The sequence below is a fragment of the Synchiropus splendidus genome, chromosome 16 (genome assembly GCF_027744825.2).
Source record: "Synchiropus splendidus isolate RoL2022-P1 chromosome 16, RoL_Sspl_1.0, whole genome shotgun sequence".
In the NCBI taxonomy this organism is placed as follows: domain Eukaryota; kingdom Metazoa; phylum Chordata; class Actinopteri; order Syngnathiformes; family Callionymidae; genus Synchiropus; species Synchiropus splendidus.
The window spans coordinates 10,719,146-10,741,637 of record NC_071349.1 but is presented as its reverse complement, the minus strand read 5'-3'; the positions used below and the strand labels follow the sequence as shown (position 1 = coordinate 10,741,637).

Here is a 22,492-nt window from a genome sequence, read left to right as displayed (position 1 = left end):
ATGAATATTATAGGATTTAAACGCCTTTAAGCGCGATACAAGCTCAGATAACGAATAGCATCTGAACTGCAGCAACTCCGCAGGGCACTTTCAGTGTCTACCGTAATTTCTGTTGAGCGCAATGGAATATTAGCCGCACCCACTAAATTTTAAAAAGAAAACAGAACTTGTTGATACATAAGTCACAGGTTCAGTGGTGCTGTCTGCACTGTGGACAGGTCAGTGGTGCACCGGCTTAAAAACGTTTTCGAAACTAGTTTTGAAAACGGGGTGAAGAAAAATCTAGAGTGAAGAAATAGCATCTTGATTTATCTACGCTGCTCTCAAAATAGACGAGGTGCAGCTCTGAAGCCGGAATCGAGTCAGCGGCCAAAACCCGCTTGTGTTCATGTCGGACTTTTGCACTGTTTTCGCCCACGTGCCCAAAGTTCCAACACCACTGCCGGTCTCGGGGGCTGCTTCTCGATTCCAGACCTCCAGGAGATCGACTCTGTTGACGGAGCTGTGGACACGTGGGCGAAAACAGCGCATTTCGAGTGCTTTATGGGTAAATAAAAAGCCTCTGATTTCATCAGATTTCAGCTTTGTATCAGCTGCAGAGCTCAGACTGCGAGAAAAAAGTAGCGGCTTATAGCCGGGAAATTACGGAAACTGAAACCAGTCATGGACAGTATGAGGTTTTTACTTAAAAATGTGCACGTTAAGTGTGAAAAAACAACGTCTCCACGCCTCTCGAGTCACATGAAAAAGGTCTGTCGACCCGCTAGGGACGAGCTTAACGTTAGAGCAAAGTAAAAATGGTGGCTGGGAAAGGCAGAATTGGAGGCCTTCATGCAGTGGAAGTTTATTAAAATGACTTATACAGCGCAGATGTGAATACTAGTAGCCGTAAAATCTGGTTAAATTCTATCCTCATAAAGAGTTATGAAAGTTCTACCTCAATTCTGCGACGCTACACACCGTGACATTATGGATATAATACGGTCAATTCCTGCCAGACTTGAAAGTAACATGTATCCTGCGAGGCTACGGCGAGAACTCCAGCCGAGTCAGGGATGCAAATTTTGACATTACAAGCAGGAGTGTAACTAAATTGCGGGCGAGGTGCGTCCGGACTGGGCGCCTCCCGAGGCACACATCCACATTCCTCCAGCCAATCCCAGTCCTCCCTGGCTTTAATGGGGCTGTTCATTAGGCAGTTAATACCCTTTCCGCTCTCCAAGAAGACCTTTTACACAGGAGCAGTTTCTACTTCATTTAGGTCATGTGTTAATTTCCAATTCATATCAAGCGTCTTCACACAAGAATAAAATGGGAGCTATATTTCATGAGACCATTCCGATGATTTTCAGCCCTGTGATGAATATGAGACGTGTTCTGGAGGTTTTTTTAATGCAAAAGGAGAAGATTTGAAGATTTGCATGGGGTAGTGACTGTCCACTAGCATGGGGATGGACATTGTAATGTGGTAAATCTCAGCCCATTGTGGTCTAAAAATAGACCTGACCACGGAGGCTAACACACCCACTCCACACTGGTGGATTCATCCTGAAAGTCTGACTAAGTTGTGAGAAGTTTTCGACAGAAATGGATCCATGATGAGCCAACAAAGCAAAAGTTCACCCTCATCAGGATCCTGTCACAGCTGCTGTGTTTCCAGGGAGGCGCTCGACTGTTTCTCCCTGGAGATGGTTTCTTTGACAGACTCTGAGTCAAAGAGCAGCTCCCATCCCTGTCCACCGAGGAGCGGTGGCTCGGCGGGGTAAAGATAAGCATCACGTCCGTCTGAGAGTTCGACAGAATGTTCAGAAACTTCATTTCCGGAGTGAAAAGATTTTGAACTGCATTCATTGGGAGTCGATTTCGTCCCCAGAACTCATCCGAGTGAACAAGAACGACTTCATTAAATAGTTTCAAAGTTACTTTTCTAGTGAATCATGCATTACTCCTCCGTCACGGGTGAGCGCTCTCCCCACTGTGAGGTTCATCGAGTCACAAACGTCTGCGATCCTGGCTCCTAGATTTGCATGAGTAGAGGTTCAAATGTTCCTTAGCTAAAATCTTCCAGACTATATTTCTACATTTGGAAACAAAGACAATGAATGACCCACAACGAAGTTGTCATACAAGTGAATGTGAAAAGTCAAGCAGCCACTCACAAGACTTGCCCCAAGAAAGGCTGCACTGAGAAGAAAGAAATCTATGACTAAGAAATAAAAAATGAAACCCTCATTCATCTTCAAGGTCATTAAGCGAGGGGTCAGTTTAATGACTCCACATGAAGGGAAAAACCCAGGGCACAGATTCAACACTGATTATCAGCGTTACGGGCTCATTTTTATGGCCCATTAGAGTAAATCCGGAGATTGGCTTGCTTGGCTCTTACCTCGTCTGAGCAGTTGACTTTGGTTCGCGACCAGATCTTTCCTCACTCGTTTCATAAACACTTTGCAACGGACAAAGACTGAATCTACAGGTGGCGCTTCTGCAGCGAGAGACATTTCCACATCACTTCAAAGCAGATGAACATTGAAATTTGAAGTCAGTCCAACTGTTTGAATGGATTTTAACAGTGTCAAATGTGAGTGATGATGTTTAAAGTACACACTCAGAGAAGTGGCATTACTACCGCTGCCAAGGATTTTTTTTTTAACTTATCTGTCAGTAGTTTCAGTTTAGTTTGAGATGCATTTGGTTAAACAGGGAATGACATGTTAATGTAGTAGTCACAGGGTTTTCTGTTACTTGAGTGACTCAAAAAAAATCTGTCTATAAAATTGGATCTTACATTTGAACCATTTCAACCATGAACGTGTTTCAATGTTGCTCCAACAGTTGTGCAGCCGCAACGAATGGCGCTTTAAGCACTGGAACGGCTCTACGCGGGTAGAACCAGGGTGATAGTGGAAACAAGTCAGTTCCACTGAGGCCGTTCTGGGGAGGATTGAGGGGGTGGTGACTTTGCTGTCAGCATATTGGTCTATAGAGAATGGACGGGCTTTTCAGTGAACTGAGTTCAAAGTAAAACGTGAGTCTCTCAAAGCTCAAACTGTCATTATTCAACACAGTATTTTATAAAAATGTTGAAGGTTTCAACCGCTCCATGGTAGTAGTTGGGGAAAAGCGTCATCTTTCAAAACTTGATGCATTTTCGGACTATTTTTGTGACATATTTCAATCTTGTTCAGACACCCCATATTGAAGGAAGACAAACAGAAACCTAAAACACTACACTAAACACTAACACAACACTAAAACTACTAAACTGAAACAGAGCATTTTTCAAAAACAGAAACTCATCCAAACTAGCCAACCCACTCTAAAAACTAATCAAAAGTGACTGAATTTGAAAGACAAAAATTCAAAAATAAATAAAAACTAAAACTAAAGAAAAATCCCAAACTATTATAACGTTGCGACAAAGTAGGAGTTTGCCGAAGACAAGGTCATCAGTTGGTGACTCACTTCTACAATCAATAGACACATCAATGCTGAAAAATAAAATCAACTTATTCCTTCAATTAAAGAAAAACATGGAAGTGTAAAAAGAACTGGAAAACTGGGTGAGCAACAGAGTGGTCTCTCGTGATTTGTCACAAAGGAGGTTGAGGAAAAAGAAAGAACTAGCTAACTAGTTGAGTCGCAACACAGCAAACTGCAAACAAGCAGGTACCAAATGTGATGTCCAACAAGGCCTCGCAAGCCAAAACATCTGATTCGACACGTTCCACACAAGTGATGACTCGAAAGTTGCGGCAGCAGAGGCGTCCAGTAGGACAGGATTAGCTTCAAGTTTTCACGTGGATTGAATTATTTTGCATGTGTAAAATCTCTCTTTAACTCACAGGCGTGTGCAGATCAATGTCGCCCACAGTTATGGTCCCACACCTGAGCAGCGTCCTGAGTTTTGTTTTGCACTGGTGTGAGACTTAAACTGGAGTGGACAGAGAAGCGCCATCTTCAGTCTTCTTCCCTTCCGTTCACAAAAAGAGAAACGCAACTGTCGGGAAAACGTGACCTCAGCATGCAGGGTCCGTCTTCAGCTCCTCAATTCTCAATTACATAACTCCGGGAAAAATCAATACACGTTCAGCTTATGTCAAAATGATGTCAGTGTGACTTTATATTGAGCTTAACAATGGTTGTTCAAAGATACATGCTGATAAGTTGGACATGACCCCACGAGGCCTCTGCAGGAACACCCACACACAGAGTAGTTGTGGACGTGAGTGGGAGAAGGGCAGAAAAATAGAATATTTGACATCAGAATTGCGCAACATATCATCACTTTTTATTGTAATTTAATTGAAATAATCTTCAAATTAAGCAGAAACATTGACCTTACTCCAAATCGCTCTTGTTAGAACCAGGCACTGGCTTTCTTTGATGTGCAGATGTCCAGGTTCTGAATGAATATTTGTGTACTTCTCCCACTTTCACAACATGAGTCTCATTTTGTCTCAAGCTTCGAATGAATTCCCAAGTATAATTTCGAAAAGTTTGTGGATGAACATTTTACATCAATGAGATTGATGTGGCTATGATTCCCTCAGGTAGTAAATAGACCAGTGGTGCTGAACCAAGTCACGCCGGGGTCCACAATTTGAAACACAGGCCAAAGGACAGGCTGAACAAACCGCTTATTTATTGGCGCTGCTTTGCTGGGAGGGGGAAAAAGACATGAGTCACTTGGGGCAAACACAGCCATAAAACATCCCTTCAGACTTCAATACTGCAATTTTTCATTGAATTCCTTCCCATATGCATCATTTTTGTAGGTTTCTAAATCAATTTAATATCTCTGCTGTAAAAAATTAAACACTTTAGTTTTCCAAGGTCAAAATATCAGAAGCTCTTGAGGTAGTTGAGTGCCTCTTAAATTAAGTATTGAATTCAATTTTGAAGTTTTTTAAAGGCTGCACAGAGGGACTTGGTGGGCTGGATTTGGCCCCTGGTTCTTGAGAGTTTGGCTCCTGCCGCAGATTAAGACCAAGGTCTTCAGTGAATATCCTGTATGAAATGTATTAGAAATCAGTTGGAGACCAAGATCACATAGCTGCAGCAGGATTTCTTGTTTTTAGGAAACAAGCTAGAGAGCTTGCTTTTGACATTAGAAGGGTGTTGTGCTGAGAGCACCACAGGGCAGGAGGAAATGAAGGCCATCGACAGGGCTCCAGGAGAAAAGGGAAAAAATATGAAATAATACGTTTCCGTGGTGGTGGAAAAGTAAAAAGGCGCCCCGGGGTGAATCCTGTGGAGGCTGGCTGATCACCTCGGGCTAGGCAGCTCGGAAGAGGACTTTGATGTCGAGTCATTCAAACACCCTTTTACCCCAGGTGATGTCCCTGATGATGTGTTTCAGGTCAGCGCATCACAGAGAGCAGTCTTCTAACTTCAGCGCAGCAGACGACACAACGGTTATTGTGCGTGTCAACACCAGTGAGCACTGACTTTAGTTTGCGGCCAACCGACACAGGGCGGCCATTTTAACTCAGGTCCTCCTTTTTTCTTTAAATTTCAAATTCAACAGAAACATGAAAGGGATTCCGCGTGTGTCATCATGAAAAAGGTTGAAGTCAAGGACGAGTGCACTCACTGCTGAACCATAATGAGCTCTGAGTCTCCTCTGCTGGAAGCCCTTGTTTAAATGCTCTGTTGCCCGGTAATTAAACCCCTAAGTGCCTGAATTTATTTAGATTTCAATTTAAAAAAAACCCCACATGATTATTGTTTTTGCTTTGACGCCGTGTGTGTGATTTTCTCGCTAATACAACCAGCAGCACTTCCTCTGTCAGCCTGAACATGACAAGAAACACCAACAGTCTGTCTAAATTCTCATGACATTTAGCTCAGTTTTTCATAGTATATTTTCATCCCATAACAGAAATTTGTTTCAACATCACCAAGTATAATAATATTCTGTTTTTGAGTATAACTGATGGTTCATTATGTAGCAGTGGTGAAAGAGCGTGATTAAGTTAGAGACCCTGATAAAGAAATTAATAAAACGTCCCAGTGTTTATTTCTTGTATTCTCATTTTACTTTGTTATTAAATGTATATTTCTTCACTTCAACTCACTACTACATTTGTAGACAACCGTCTTTTCATTTTATGGTTGAGCAATTGCTTTGAAAAACAACTTATGATTATGTACATCTTACAAAAACAACTGGATTTAATAACTTTGTAACATGATACAAACTCTAAAATGACAAATAACCAAACTCAAATATTGAATTGGAACTTTTATAAACATTACAACATTACAAAAACAAAATTTGCTGCTGTTTCATTAGTCCATTTTTCAGTAATAAGATTGGTGCAACAGTGTTTATAGCGGGTATGGTAGCGTGTAAGTGCATGGGGCTACCGTAATGACTGTCATATGAGCGTAAGCTTTCTCTTCTCTGGTGTTTAAAAATGTTCTTTTTGAGATGCACCAAGCTTAGAAGAGTTACGATAATTTAAAGTGTGCACGTAAAATCATGTTGTCAGCAACAGCATTGTCACTCAGGGGCTCATATTCCAGGACATGGTTTGGTGGAGGGCAGCAAGGGAGGATTATAAAAACCGTAGTGCATAGAAATGCACAGAAATCCTTAACACAGTACATTATTGACTAACATAGGACGGTACAAATGTTAAACCTGTATCAGCCCTGTGAGTGAACGTCAGTACACTTTAGTAGACATCATTGGCTATGAGGTTATTTAAGGGCATGTGGAGAAATCAGTGTTACTGTAGAAATGGAAGGGGACACGCAGTTAAGAGTTACGAGGTGCACACACTCAAAGCTGTCAGCGGCAGAGTGTGATTGGAGTCGTGCGGGATCGACACGTAATCTCTTTCAGATGTTTCCAGTCAGTGATGACGTACTTTACCGAACATCTGAAACAGACGCCGCGCACTTTGAGCCCACATGAGTGCTCACACACGCACCTGGGTCTGGTTGTCATCACCAGTGAGACAGTAACAGAGAGCTGGTCCGGACTTACCCCCCATCAGTTTGGACTGGCAGTTGACAAACTCCGGCTTGCGCGTGGAGATGTAGCGCTGGCAGGTGTGGTAGAGGACCTGGATGAAGGTGCACTTCTCGCCCGCTGAGCCGGCCACCCACTGGTCGAATGCGTTTTCAAAGGTCAGGTCGAACTCCGGAGAGTCCTGCGAACCAAACACACCGGCATCAGCCCAGGTCGACGGGAAGGTTCTGACTCGACTCACGCACCTTGTTGGCGTCGATGCCGTTGACCTGCCGTAGCTGGTCTAGCGTCCACTGTGAGCGCTTCACAAAAGCGGAGGAGCCTGGGAACTGCTTCACCTTAGTGATGGAGACGTGCGAGGGGTTCTTCTTGGTCACTGTTTCAAAACACAAGACCAAATCAAGAAAAATCCTTACAAAAATAACACAAAATAAATGTGGAAAATACAAATCTCTACCAATTCACTCCAAATACTTTTTCCGACATTGAATTTAAAGAGGCTTTCTGGCCACCTCAAGCTACACCATGCATAGGAATAAAAAAAGAAGCAATCTGAATAGGGATAGACCTTTGTAACAGCTCTTCCTACACGCTAACATATTCCATATCCGTCCTGAAGGCTCACACTTCCCTCCTCTCTTTGTTGGCGGATACATGGATGAATCTCGATCCTCTATTGTGCGTTTGTGTTCTTTAATAACCTCTGCACCTCCACTTCCTGTCTCTCACAGCCTCAATCATGCCACCAGCAGACGACATTGAAAGTCTCGATAGCAGATAGCAGCTGATAGCTTGTCTCTTTATCTCCTGTCTGACACTAACACGTGCCGTAAATCAGTGACACTTTTGTCTTCTGATGGTACACAAGGTCACCAAGGCAGACATGACCACAGCAGCGCTACGTACGATTAGCAATAGAAGCGCTAAGAAGCAAAACATTTGCTTCAGTGATTGACAGGAGACAGCGACAGCAGTTGATGGGTTAGAAAAGAAGGTCAAACAATTCACGGCAAGAGACGCGCCGGAGACCCTGAAGAGACTGAAACACTGATGATCTGTTGTTCTCACATAATACATCTATTATTATGCGTGTGCATATGTGTGTCTACTCTTTTGCTATTGAAAAAGTACAAGGTTTAGAAGTGTAGTGCAGAATGTAGCAGCTAAAAAGCAGAATTTACCCTAATTCAACACTGATGTTTCAGACTTAAAGCAGAGTGAGACCAAAATCTTCTAGGATTTTTCAATTCCACTTTTTCTGTCATGACAGTTTATCTGATCGATCAAAAGTCTGAGGACTTTCTTTCCCCGAAGCTCTATAACAACACACAACCACTGACAAATGTGTTTCAAACGCAGCAAGCCCACGGTCATTTTGATGGTTGATAATAAACACACAACACTCTGCTTTATTATCATATTATATTGTATAAGTTTACGCACATGCGCACTGAAGTGTGTGTCGTTGTGGGCAGTAGTGAGTGTCACCCTCTGATGACATCACAGCTGTTCTGTGCAGGGATTTTTTTTTTTAGTGTTTAGCTTTCATAAGACTCAAATGAAGACTCTAAAAATCAAATATCCTTCACATGAGTCATTTACATCCACAAAAAGAGAAACCTTGAGAATGAATCCGGCCAGGAAAACATCACTCTACGGTTCAATACAGTAGAGTGGACAAGGAGTGGAGTGACAGTAGAGTCATGGTTCACACTGCAGGACTGAGCTGAACAAGAGTAGAACACCAGGACAGTAGAGTCCAGTTCTCCTGGAGGAAGAAGAACCACAAAGAGAGACTTTCCGGCTCCGCTGTGTTCAGTGTGAATAGTAGACGACTGTTCCACTGCACTCGTCTGAACACAGAAGGTATGAAATGAGTCATAGAACACAATGATGAAGGTTAGGAGTCTTGGAAGTTTCTTAGATATTTTATGGAATGTGTGTCTGTGGAGATGTACAGACCAAGTACATTATTAAAAAACTGATATTACTGGCTCCACCCTCTTTATCAATTCAAACATGACACATTAGATCCAGTTGTCACGGTAACAGCCTCAACCTCAGTAACTACACAACTAAAGCTTAGTGTTTTTCATCCAAATCTCCGTATGTTCAGTTCCCTTTCTAGTTCCATCAGACCTCTTAAACTTATCCGGCCAAGTAGGCTGCACAATGATGGAGAGGAGCGCACTGAGAGCTGTGCGCCAGAGGGAGCAGCACAACTTCCACCGACAGACATTTGACAACCGACATGTCAGCGCCGGAGGCTGCTATTCTCTGAAGCCGGCGGTACAGTCGCGCAACAGAAAGGTCGTCATCATGCAAGAGCTCCAGCGTGAGGGAGGCTTTGATTTACACATTCTAGCATTAGCATATTCACTGTCAGGGCGCTTCAGAACAATCACAGATTAGCATTTCTGTTGCGCAACATTGTTTAGGTTGCTTCCACGGAGCAGCAGCTCCCTGCACTTGTGGTGCAGCACCACACACTTGAGGATTGTGAATTTAATAAAAGTGAAACACCTCGGAGACTCTCACTTCAACACAGCTCCCGCCAGTCTCAGCGGCTCGCCGCGGAAAGATCCAGCTTTGTTTGTTAAGATGCCCAAAACTGGCTGCTGAAAAATATCCAGCCGCTTCGAAGGAAGTGTTTTATTATGCGTTATCTACGATATCAATTCTCAACGGGAAGATTCAAAGGCCGAGATAAAACCTGGAGCTACAACAACAGAGTGTGGTCAGTGAGAAGACTGTTTGCTAATCTACATTTTTTTCCTCAGTAGAATGGAAACCAGGGTAACTGGAGAGGCCAGAGGACGGTGATATCTCCCCACTGTTGCTTCACTCTTCACTCCATTATAATGTTAAACTGGGGATAATCCAAGATCATCACACCCACAGCTTCAGTGTCTGACACTTATTAATTCACTTATTATTAATGTGTTCCTTATGTGAGAGCAAGTAAACAACTACACTGACAAACTCCAAGTTAAATTATTCAAAATGAGAACAGGAGTTAAAATGCACGTCACAAGAGGAAAGGAAAGAACACTAAAAACATTATGAATATTTTAGTACAAATGGTCGCACTTTAGATTAAGGAAAATATATTACCATAAATAAACAACTTATTCATCTGTGTTTTAGCAGCAAATAAGCCAGTAATTCATCATTATAAAGTACTGCTAAGCCTGACTACACCTTGCACTGGAATGGCCACCATAGTTTCAAGCGAAACAACACCATTATTACTCAATATTAATAGTAAATAAGCAAATAATTAGCTTATTAAAAGCATGTGTTCTCTAATCTAACGAGTTAACATTCAAATATATACAACTTGTTTTATAAAATTAAAAGATATTCACCAAAACAACTGCATAAATAGCCACATATTTAAACAATAATAGGTGAAAATGTGTTTAATAATTAAAATTGAGAAAAACAATCGGTATAAAAACTTAAGTTAGTGGAAATTAAAATATTTTATTTTATGAAAATAGAACACATTTTCCAAGGTAAAAGGGGGAGTTAATGTCTTATTTTGATTTTGAACATATTATTAATAATACATAGCATTGATGGAACAGGAAGAGAAGCACTGAATGTAAATGTAAATAATGAAAAATAAGAGACTGATCTTCAGTTCAATAAAAGGAAGATGGCGCTGGAGTGAGACCGTGACTTCATATGAAGGCGCTGCCTGCAGTGTTTACACACGCGCTGCAGTCAGAGAAAGGCCACGCTGCAGTTCAAGCTCTGTTCTCATGCTCTGGTGCTGACATGGACTAGCTTCCTCCAGGACTTCATTCCATTGATGTTCCGGTCGCACAGCCTGGAGGAAAACTCCAGAGTGGTCATGGCAGAGGAAATGTTCTCAGGGATCAGTTTGCAGTCATGTCAATATTATCTCTGCTGCGCTTGTTAGCCCAGGACAGACGGCGCTGCACCGGCACAAACCAACACGTGAGAAGTCGACTCTTCACCACAACCACTGATGTCAAGAAAAGTGGGCACTTGAAGATAAAGCAAGGAGGGAGCCACCACCCACACCAGCATGAAAATCAGCCTCATTTAAAGGAACTTGATCCGGATCTCAGTGCTGATGCTTATCACACACATCACTCTGCAGGCCACTTGTGCAATAAATATTAATATTCAAAATGAAATGGGAAAACAGATCCTATCAAGACGAAATGTTGAACTGCAACGAAACTATGCTGAGGTTCAGATAAGGGGATTATTTTGGACTGCAGTGGACTCACCAAGTCTTTCTGCTGGTCCCAGTTGCTTCCCTTATTAATAGATTTCTTTTGCTGGAATCTTTTTATTCGTTCTTCAACAAATGGCACATAATACAAGAAAATGGTAAGAAATATTGAACAAGTAAAACCTTAAATAATTTCTATTCGTCGTCCAATGTGTTTACATTTAATTCATTTTAAAGACAAAGTTGAGCTGAAAACAAACCCAGACATTTATGTTCATAAACACTCTCAGAAACAATAATATTTCAGTGGTGGGCTGAATTGTAAATCAAATTATTTTTATACAAGATTTCTATGACTAAAGCAGCAGTGTTTTTTAGGACACAAAATATAAAAATTTACAGAAGGAAAATAGCCTGCAATAAAGTTCCTTCTTAAAATCATATTCACCTGTTTAACCCAGCTTTCCATTTGTTATTTATTGTGTATTTTGAGACTCTTAAATATCACATATCTTAAGGATATAATGTCATGGCAAGACTACCGTTTCATGTAAGATCCTTTTTCTTCTATCCATCTGCTGTTTGGATTTTCTATCTATCTATCTATCTGTCTATCTATCTATCTCCTGAGTCAGTCTGAGCAACTCTTCCAATTCAGTCTTGAAACTCAAGAAGAGATCAACCGTGACTTGCCCTTCAACACGTCTGGACACTCACTCTGCAGTTGTCACCCACAATTTCACCCCAAAATAAAACTCATTTTTAAATGGTCTAAAGTTGTGTACTCACTGGCCACACCCCGACAGCGCCCAACCCTCCTACCCCCCACATCTTGACGGACAGATTTTCCTCAGAGGTCCACCACAAAGTTGACCAGTAGCCCACTGACCACGCCTGAAAATACAACAAGCAGGCCCCTCTGCTCCAGACATGACGCCGTCCCAGACTGATATCGGAAAAGCTGACATTAAGGATTCAGCAGTTTAATATTTAAAGCTGCAGATAAAGCAAGGACACCAACCAACACGGCAGAAATCACAACACTTTGCCCTTGAGCGGGAATTTAGTTGCATCTCATTACAGCAGCAATTTTCTCCGAGTGCATGATTAAACTCTTCCCTGCTGAAGCTGGAGCACGTTTCTTTATCTTCAGAGAGAAAGTGTCGGTGAAATGATGCACAGCAGCGTCTAGACGAGACACAGCACCAGAGAACAGAGAGCTCTTCAGTCTATTCACCAGCTGGAGGACACAGACTTCTGTGTGCAGGGCTATGAAGGCAGAGCAAACAGGACAATGCTCACAGCCAGTGAATGTACTGGTCAGAACAATGGAGGAGATCCTTCATCGACTTGTACCAAAACAGAGTACACTTGCAGCTCAGAAGCAGCTTACAATGCTGTCACCACAGAGGCAACACTGCTCCATCATCAACTGAAATCCAAGTACAGTGGTACTTCGAACAAAAAAAAAAAACGTTACTTGGTTTATGACTTTGTCACGGCCAAACTGCACAGAAGCGCACATTCAGAGCTGGACACGCACCGGGCACCTCTTCACTTCTGGAGAGACGTCACTCACTCGGCAACCCCTCCCACATGCAGCGACCACACACATAGAGGAACAGCACACCTGCAGCAGACACTCTACATTCATTCCTACAAAAGACTATTTTAAGGCTTGGAACGCATTAGTTCTTTTTCCATTAAGTATAATGGGAAAAATCGATTCAGATTTCGAACAAATCGCTTCTCGAACGGCCGTCTGGAACGGACTGTGGTCGAGAACCTGAGGTCTTTGGGGTGCAGTCTCGAGGCCAACACTGGCACAGTTTAGAGTCAGATTAGAGTCTGCACAAAACGTTGTTGCCGCCCGACGGTTCCAGGGATTTCACCACCTACACTGGGAAAATCCCAGTTTTCAGCAGTTATTTCAATCAAAATGTGAAATACTGTATGATTCCAACGTCAGCACTCCGTCACAGTCGGTCTAATAGGACTCCGCCTTTTAAGGTAGGACCTTAAGGAGGACCATGAAGGACGTACAATGCCCTCTGCTGTCATGTTCCCCGTCATCAAACCTCCTGGGCTGGGAAAAATCCTGCAAATCCATTATGGAACAACACCAGGGGGCAGCATGCAAACCCCTTCTTTAACACGGTCAGGTTAGATGAGGTGAAAATGTTTGGGGTCAACCACCTGGTAAATTAGATGCAGGAACACTGGATTTATGATTTAAGTGAGTTCTGCGCATCACATCGCTCCCCATGTTGAAAAATTTTGTCCTGAGAGAGTCAAGTGTGGCGCGATACGTTTTTCCGTAACACACCGTTGCATGACTCAATAAGCAAAAAATATGTGCCATGAGCTCATAATCCACGACCTCCTGGCCTCGCCACTCAGCAAGAGCTTCATGAATCACAGACTGGACCCACAACTCAGACGGGCCCAGGCTGTCATGGTAGACATTCCTCCGACCTGCGAGGAAATATTTAATTACACTGAGGTTTCTCTGGTCTTCAGATGACTTAGTTTTAATCCCTCTGTCATGACTCCCTGGTGGGTGAAGAGTTTTTTCCCCTATAACTCCACTAAAAGAGAGGAATCTTGAATATTAAAGTGAGACAATAAAGGCTGCGAGAGCAAGAGAATCAAAGCTTTGTGTGGAAAATATCAGGCGGCGCCAAAGCTCTGCTGAGTGTTTCATGGAGAGCCGCTCAGAACTGCCCTAAGCTGGATGTCATCAGATGGTAAACATATAGTCGGCCACATCGGGGTTCCAAGTAGTTCAAACAAGGTGCATTCCTCAACACTTACTCTCACTGGATGAGCGAGTCTGGTTTCCTGGAAGGAAAAAACCCTGAAAAACAAGGGCTGTGTCAAACCCGGGTCAGACAGGCCTGGAGCACATGTGAACACGGCTTACAAAGGCAGCGATGAAACCTACGATGAGGAGGATCGGGGACAATATTTTTGGGTCTGCTGATACTAACATTCTGCTGCACACATGATATAAGTGTTCAGATGATTATTGTTACTAATGATAGCTAGAAAAGAAAATTAATAAAACAACTTCCATGATTCAAGACTTAAGTTGACCTACAGAAAGAAGGAATCAAACTCGGGCCACTAGAGTGAAAGGGGTGAAGAGTTTAAAGGGGGCGTTCACACTGCAGACCGGTGGATCCAAGTCCAGTTTGCCTCTACTGCGGCGTCTCACACCTGTGTTCCATTTTTTGCAGTCCTAATTCTGGCCAGATGGGGGCGGTATATGGAGATCTGATGCGCTCAGACTGTCTAAGGGCATGTTGTTCTGACATTATAATTTTGGGGTTAAATTGTGGGTGTGTGAGACGATGAGCAAGAGAGCACCCATTGTATTTCGGCAGAACCAAGTCAAGAGAGGGAGCAGTTCTCTTCAAGCTAATGCCGATATGTAGCGCAGCACTCTCCATCTGACACAGCTGAAAACCTTGTCTTAACGCTCTCTGCTAGCAAAATGGAGGATGTACTCTGGGATCAGTTTTGGATCCGGGCCACATGCCGTTTGAACAATGGGCTACATACAGTACGGCTCCGAAATGGATGTGGGCCTGGTCTGGCTCAGAGTAGCAAAATCAAGCTAATATACGTTGCGGATGTGGCTGAAATGCAACAGAAAACAGCTGACTCCACACCAAAAATCTGTCAGGCGGATCCGGCCCGGATTCGCCTGCTAACAGGGGTGTGTTCTATTGACTTGTTTTTCTCCCCAAAAAACGCAGATGGACAAACTTATGATTTAACAACGTAAACAATTTCAGTTGGTCACTTACTGTAATTTACAGCATCTTAAGGCCTTCAGGAATTTTTAGCCAAGCCGCGACACAGTCTGTGGTGCGAAAGGTCCCTGCGCCAGTCAGTCTCAGGTGACGTTAGTCAAGTTGAACGAAGAATTCCAACACACCACTGACCTAGTTTTCAGTAACTAGTTCTGAACAGAACACAGGAAACTTTGGAATCAGGACTTCAAACTTCTCTCTAAACCATTTCTGGATGGTTCACTTTGTGTGTGTGTGTGTCAACAGTACAGATAAGTTGGACAGAATCCAGGGAGACAATACAGGTTTGGAACGGGAACGTCACACTGAGTAAACAAACCAGCAACTTTCCACAGTAAGACTGTCATCTCAAAGAAGATCTCATTTTGATGCGAGGATGAGTCGGTGTTATCAATCGCTGGTGCGTTTCAGAGTCAACAAAACAAGCCTCTATCACGGCTCACACAGTCATTCCGGCAAAAGTTCCACCGACTTTGGCAAGTTTCAAGTCTCATGAAAGGAAACTAGACCTTGACAGATTATTAAAAAAACAAAAAAAACCAACAGAATGTTTATAGAAAAACAAGTGCAGATGCCTAATTGACATCATCGGGGAGCGGCTGAACATTAACTACATCAAACTTCTGTCTCCATTTCCCGGCGCATTGTTTTATCCATCCAGGGAATCCCCGCTGGTCTCATTTATTCTGACACATGAAGAGAACGCTTGACAGTCTAATATTCCGGTTCACTCAGAGCGAGTTAAATCACCGCTTCGCTGAAAAGCCTGAAAAGGTTTTAAGCGCTCCATAACTTCAACCACACCGGGGAGAGCCGCCAAATGAATGTCACGGCCCGGTCCGACACAAACGCCACGGAGCCCATGGACGGTAACGTTTTAATAAAAGACTCGCTGATCAAAAAGGACTCACAATAATAAGACAAATACAAGTCGATGATGTTAGTGGGAAGAAACCACATACTTATAATGGCAAATACAATTTTGACATTATGCTGTATGTGTAATAAGCAACGCAAATTGTTTTCAAACAAAACTTCCCCCCAATAACTTGATATTTCAGAACACCACAAAAGTTCAATTTTGGAAAACACATTTGCCAAGACTTTTTTTTTCTGAGCGCTGAGATCGAATCACGTCATACCATGCTTGAGGGCGCCTAAAGATTTGATATGCTCTCTGCTTTTCATGAGATTGAAACAGGAGGGAAAACAGACACTGTTGTTTTACTTACGACAAATGTTCCGAAGCTCTTCCTGGGGAAGATTGAAGTGCTACCCACACAACAAAACAAAGCTCAACAGAGGGTCCGCTCACTTGACTGTTAATGATAGTCAAGGACTTATCCACAAGCTTTTCAAAATTTCAAGATGAAAACAAAAAGCTAAACTCACTCGCACAGAATGAAAATGAACTCACAAGTCAATATTTTTAAAACGACAAACTAGATACCGTCATTGAGTACACATTATTAGCAACGGAAACTGACAGACTGACGGACTTGTAATGCTTATTACATGCTTATTACATCATAATGATTACAATACACTTATGAGAACATTTTCCTTTGATGTTGTGAGAGAAAAGACAGCGCAAATAGCGGAACTGTCACAGGTGAATCAGATAAACATCTGTAAAAGTTATGTAATTGACTATGGCTGTCATCTGGTTACGTCATAATACACACATTACATGAGTGAAATTACTCTACAACTTTGGGTCACACTGAAGTTCTCCTTTACAGAATACTTTCATCCAGCAGTTTTCAAGCGACAGCCTCTCAAAATAGTGACATCAAGGCTGTGTATTCAATTGAAAAACTGGCCCTTTGGCGCCCAAAATGTTAGTAATAAATGATGTGGATATGAATGAGACATCCCCGATATCACTATTATTACACAATATTACTGGTCACAGTAGGTACAGACCATCTTTAGAGGCGGTTCTGTGGACTGCACCACACTTTTTGCATTTAAATGCTAAGAGAGATAAACAAATCCTTTTAGAAAACATCAGTTGCAACACAGGATTTGGGCTACAGGACATCAATATATAAATGACAGACAGTGCAAGGGAATAGAGTCGAAACTGAGCCAGTCACAACTTCAATAGACTCATGATGACGGTTTTTCTCCTCCACAACATTCTTTCCACTCGCTGCTTTTGGTTTACAAGCCTTCACTGTCAGTTTCCAGTGCGACTTTTCTCTCATAATAACAGCAATAAAATACAGCACAGCAACTTTATATACATCAGTAACAAGACAGAGCAGTGACCTCCCGTCAAGTGCGACATGACTGAGTTCATGACCTGCATGACCCGAATGGCATATCTAGTCTAAAGTGCTTTGGAACAGCGCAGCTCAATATTGGGGCTTATGAAAATAATGCAGTGCTTCAAGATTTGCTGTTCAACAGTTCAACTGGAAACTAACTGCTGCAGAAGGGAGTGAGAAAAACGAAGCCCTGGGTGTTTCTTCTTGTGCTGCGAGTCCATGAGGAGGACAGTTTATGTATTGTGACACGGAGAGTTTGATGCTATCGCACTCTCATTTCCTTCAGAGGAGAGCCAGTTATTGAATCTTCGCTAAATAGAAAACGTTGCGCCCACAACTTGGACTTGGTCTGAGTTCAACTGTGGTTTAGCAGAACAAGACCCGACATCCGACCTCCAATTGTACACAAACTCACAGTATATTTGAGGGGCGTACACAAAATTCATGCAACTCAAATGTGCCTTTTAAAATAAAACATAAATAATCTACATTTCAAATCCACATTTCAACCATGTCTGAAGTGGATAAAAGCAATTCAAGAACACAACGTTCAACACACTTGTTCCTCATCGTATTAGTGACATGTCCTGAAAATGTCATCAAAATCTGTCTAAAACTTTAAGTTTTGTTGTACAAAAACTCAAACAAACAAACCAGCCATGTCGGTGGTAACAAGTGAGGATATCATTATCCTGTATCTATAAAAGAGCCAAAAGCACTGCATGAAATTTCCCACATATTAGGGTGTTGTCAGACTTGGTCTTCAAAGCAACTTTCAAGACATTAATTCCGCTCTTTCCAATAAGGAAAACAGAGCAAAGTGTTAACGTAACAGGCGTCCACACTGATCTAGCAGCCATTCATGCCGTCAGGATGAAGCGCTCAGGGTCAAGAGTGGGCGAGGAGTGTGAATTATTCATGCGGTTCCTCAAGGGGTCTTGAACATGAACAAAATAGCCACGTAATATAAACATTCACACAAAAGCAAATCGTGATGTGACTTGTTACGCAGCCGATGAGTGCGGCCAACAGCCCGCTGACACAGCCTCAATCTGTCTCATCAAATTTGTGAGGCACTCACAACAGATGTTCCTGAAAAGTCAGTGTGGTGTTCAGACGAAATACATCTGTGGGAATGCTTTACACTCCCTGCATTAGTGTCTAATGGATGAGAACACGGCGGAATAAAGTGGAAATACAGTGAAAGGATGAGCGCTTGTTTAGTTTGATGGAATAAACTTTCACTACAAAACTAACTACTCCTGTATTATAACAATAAAAGTACAAATAATTGGGATTTCTGATGTGAGAAGGATGGATAGGATCAGGAAGCAGTAGATCAGAGGGACAGCACATGTGGTCAGGTGAGACCAAGTCAGAGAGGCTAGATGGAGATGGTTTGGACATGTACAGAGGAGAGAGAGCCAGTACATTGGTAGATGAAGATGTTGAGGTTGGACCTGCCAGGCAGAAGGTGGAGAGGAAGGCCAAAGAGGAGATTGATGGAGGTGGTGAAGGAGGACATGAGGTTTGTAGGTTTGAGAGAAGAGGAAGCAGAGGACAGGGTGAGATGGAGGAAGATGACCCGCTGTGGCAACCCCTGAAGGGAGAAGCCGAAAGAAAAAGAAGAAGGCTATAAAACTACGCCATAGAAGTAGATCAGAATCCAGTGCATTCCTCCACGTACAAGTTCTGAACATAGTTTGTTCCAGTGCTTAAATTTGTGGCTGCATAGTGCAAACCCTCTTACACCAACCATGGGCCCTTCAAAAAGTGAGTGAAGAGATGAAGGGTACGAGGGTACTGAAGGAGGCCTTGAGGAGCAGGAAGTAGGTGACGCGGAGGAGATGAGAAAATGGAATGGAATCAACAGCAACTATCAGCCTTTATAGTTGAATTTGAAGAACTGGCAGAGAGAGTCGCCATCGATTCGAAGTGCTATGGTTACCGAGTGACATCCAGGGATCTCCATCTGATAACCGTCAATGTGCATCCTCTTGTAAAGTAAGTGAAACAATGTGGAAGTAAACACAAAGTTTTCGTTCTTATTTATGATGCCCGTCCTTTAACTATATGTCCTCAGAGGGAGGAAACTACCTCATTTCCTCAACACAATAAATTGTAATGGGTTTTGTTTTGGACAACTGCACCCCGCTATGTATTGATACTTTATGGATGGAAGTTTTGTATCGCATTCGGAACACAAATTGGACTAAAACCAAGGCTTGTATAGGAAATAAGACATCTGAGAGTGGCTTCTGACAGATTTCCTCAAACAGGAAATCAAACTAATTTCAGCAGTTTGCCAGTAATGACTGAATAAATCCATACTCCCGAACGCCGAGCGAGACGAGACAGGGAATGTGCCCCTCCAGACAAGTCTCATACACAAAAGCGGTGCCATTAAAGGGCACAGATTGCCACTGTGCCAAGACGGATCGAGAACGTGCAGGAAACTCTCATTTGTTCACATTGTCAGCGGGTTGCCATCTGCGCTTGTCTTGGTGCAGCAGCTGGGAGTTCTGAGATTAAACGCTGATGCTGTCTGCCTCCCTCCGGAGTGGAGTTCCAGTAGAAATGCAACAAACTGGGCTCGGGACATTTGTGCGGAGCGAAAGCTGAAGTAAACACCCAGCTTTCTGGGCGACCGAACCGAGTGTCACCTGGCAGTGCATCACTGGGGACTCACCAGGAAGACATGCATCGGGGGGGCACGAATGTACTGCTAAATCAAAATGTCATCATTGAGCACCGGTGAGCAGAGCGGTGGTGTCCCAGTAGAGTGCCAACACCAAGCTGTTCACCATGAAGAGATGCAGAGGCCACGGTGACAAAACGCATCCTGTCTGACCTTTAAACAGACTGAACACACAAGGCAAAGTTCAGAGGTAGCAACCAGTCAGAAAGGAAGTACATTGAGGTACTTTAGCATGCCTGGTACTGCGACACCGTGTTAAATGGCAAAAGAGAAATGATTTTGAGCCAATAAATTCAAAGTATTTTGATAAGACATATCATGCAGTGGAGTAAAGGGGCCCCTAACACAGTGAACAAAAGCCCCTAAGCAGGTTGAAAGTGTCCAGGTGTGACTCAAACATCCGCTTCTGGGTCAATATGCTAAAACCAGAAATGGAAAAATATTACAGATATATTACAAGTAATGTAACAAAGAAAAGATGGCTTGTCTGTGGACCTCAAAATGCAAGAGATTGGTTAAAAATCTCAGGGGCCCCAGACCCTCCAGTGATGAGACAATAATCCTGGAGAGACCCTTCACATATTTTCAACGTGTGCATAACTGGAATGCGGTTCAAAAGGCAGCACACGAGGGGCTCCTTGCCAGCTCAGTCAGCTCCGACTGTGGTGGGTTCCAAGCCAAATTCATTATCTCTTAGTCTTAATTTTAGATCTGGCTCGCTCCCTTCCTGATGCAGCTACTCCAAGGGATCTCCGCCCCTAAACTGCATGTTAACTCAAGAGAAGCTAGACCAGAAACAGGGCAATTCTGGGGAGAAAATGTGATGCGACTTAAATAGTCATATACAGTCAGAGTCCAGTCCATAAAGAAACAAGTGGCGATGTAATATCCTTGTTTTAAAGTCATTTCCACCTCTCTGGAGAGTGGTGTGACATGAAGGCTCGAAAGCATATGGAGGTCTCAAGTGTCTGGTGGAGTTCACGCCGAGCACCAATTCCCTGCGGCGGATGTTGGCGATACAGTGCGGGACTCCAGCAGCTCCTCTGGGTGACGTTTGTTAATGTAATTAACAGTGGTGCCACTCATGGGCAGGCAGCAGCCAGACACTGCAGGCTCGTCCAAATGAGGAATCGCAACGTGAAAAATGGGAACAAACGTCATGTCTGGATAAACATTACAGTTCTCTCCTCAAGAATCTTTATAAGCGCAACAATGTGGAGCACAAGAATCAGGCAACTAATAAAACAAATGAATCAGGATGTTTAAAAAGTACTTGACTATTTTGCTGAGCGGTCTGAGCTTCAGCAACTTGGGTGGGTTAAACGTTCAAAGAAGCTATTAACTTTTCACCTCTGTATCACATCGAGGAGAACTATTTGGTGAGACTTCAGGTTCGGGCACACGTATTACCATAAATAAAGTACAGTGGTACCTCGGTTCTCGACCACAATCTGTTCCAGACGGCCGATTTGTTCGAAATCTGAATCGATTTTTCCCATTACAATGAATGGAAAAAGAACTAATGCGTTCCAAGCCTTAAAACAGGCTTTTGTAGGAGTGAATGTAGCGTGTCTGCTGCAGGTGCGCTGTTCCTCTATGTGTGTGGCCGCTGCATGTGGGAGGGGTTGCCGAGTGAGTGACGTCTCTCCAGAAGTGAAGAGGTGCCCGGTGCGTGTCCAGCTCTGAATGTGCGCTTCTGTGCAGTTTGGCTGTGACAAAGTCATAAACCAAGTCACGCTCTGTCCCAGACTCGCCTCATCCCTGTCCCAGCTCCAGCCCACAACAGGACATCAAACCCTGGAGTGGAGGTGTGGAGAGCGAGCACCTCCCCTGTGACACTCTACCACGGTCCAGTGCGGAGACAGGAAAGGTTTTACACCTCAGTATGAAGAAAAAACAGTCAGTAAATGTAGCCAACGGGACACGTCTGCATACAGAGGCTGCGTTATACACAATAGCAAAGCGTGTCGTGGGTCAGCTGAACGGCCCGCGCACGTTATTTTTTTTCCGGATTTTTTCGGGGGCATCCGAGTTCTGGATTTTCATTCGAAATCAGAAGCAAAACGATCTCTAAATTTTCGTTCGACTCCTATTTGTTTGAAGTCCGGGACGTTCGAAAACCGAGGTACCAGTGTACTTATTCAGATGTGTATTAGCATCATATCAGCCTGTAATTAATCATAATAAAGTTATAATTTTCAACTTGTTAAGACTGACTATATTTTCAAAGTTCACTCTAAACCAGCGATTCTCAATCACAAGGCCGCGAGTGCCTCCTAGAGGGCCACAAAAAGTGTTTTTGTTTTACACCTTTGGGCCGTGAGATGCTCAGCTATATATATATATATATTATTTATTGTATTAATTTATTCATGACATACAGTTTGATCAATACTCTCAACAGTTTGCATCAAGTGTATTTATTTTTCTTTTTTTCTCTGGTAAATTTGCTGAATATGACTTGCACCTGGTTCTGCTGCTGGTTGGACTTCACGATGACAAAGTTTGGCA

At 43.0% G+C, this 22,492-nt stretch overlaps 1 protein-coding gene across 3 annotated transcripts in view; it reads right to left on the bottom strand.

Annotated features, from left to right (window-relative positions):
- Positions 1-22,492, bottom strand: part of stxbp6 (syntaxin binding protein 6 (amisyn)) — a 60,695-nt gene that overhangs the window by 13,676 nt on the left and 24,527 nt on the right. For 2 of the 3 annotated variants that reach the window (XM_053845363.1, XM_053845362.1), the window contains exons 3-5: positions 7,228-7,358; positions 6,998-7,163; positions 2,387-2,485 (exon numbers count right to left, since the gene is read on the bottom strand). In XM_053845363.1, the coding sequence (XP_053701338.1) occupies positions 2,387-2,485; positions 6,998-7,163; positions 7,228-7,358 (396 nt within the window). The remainder of the gene's footprint in view (positions 1-2,386; positions 2,486-6,997; positions 7,164-7,227; positions 7,359-22,492) is intronic. The other variant, XM_053845364.1, reaches the window with a different exon arrangement.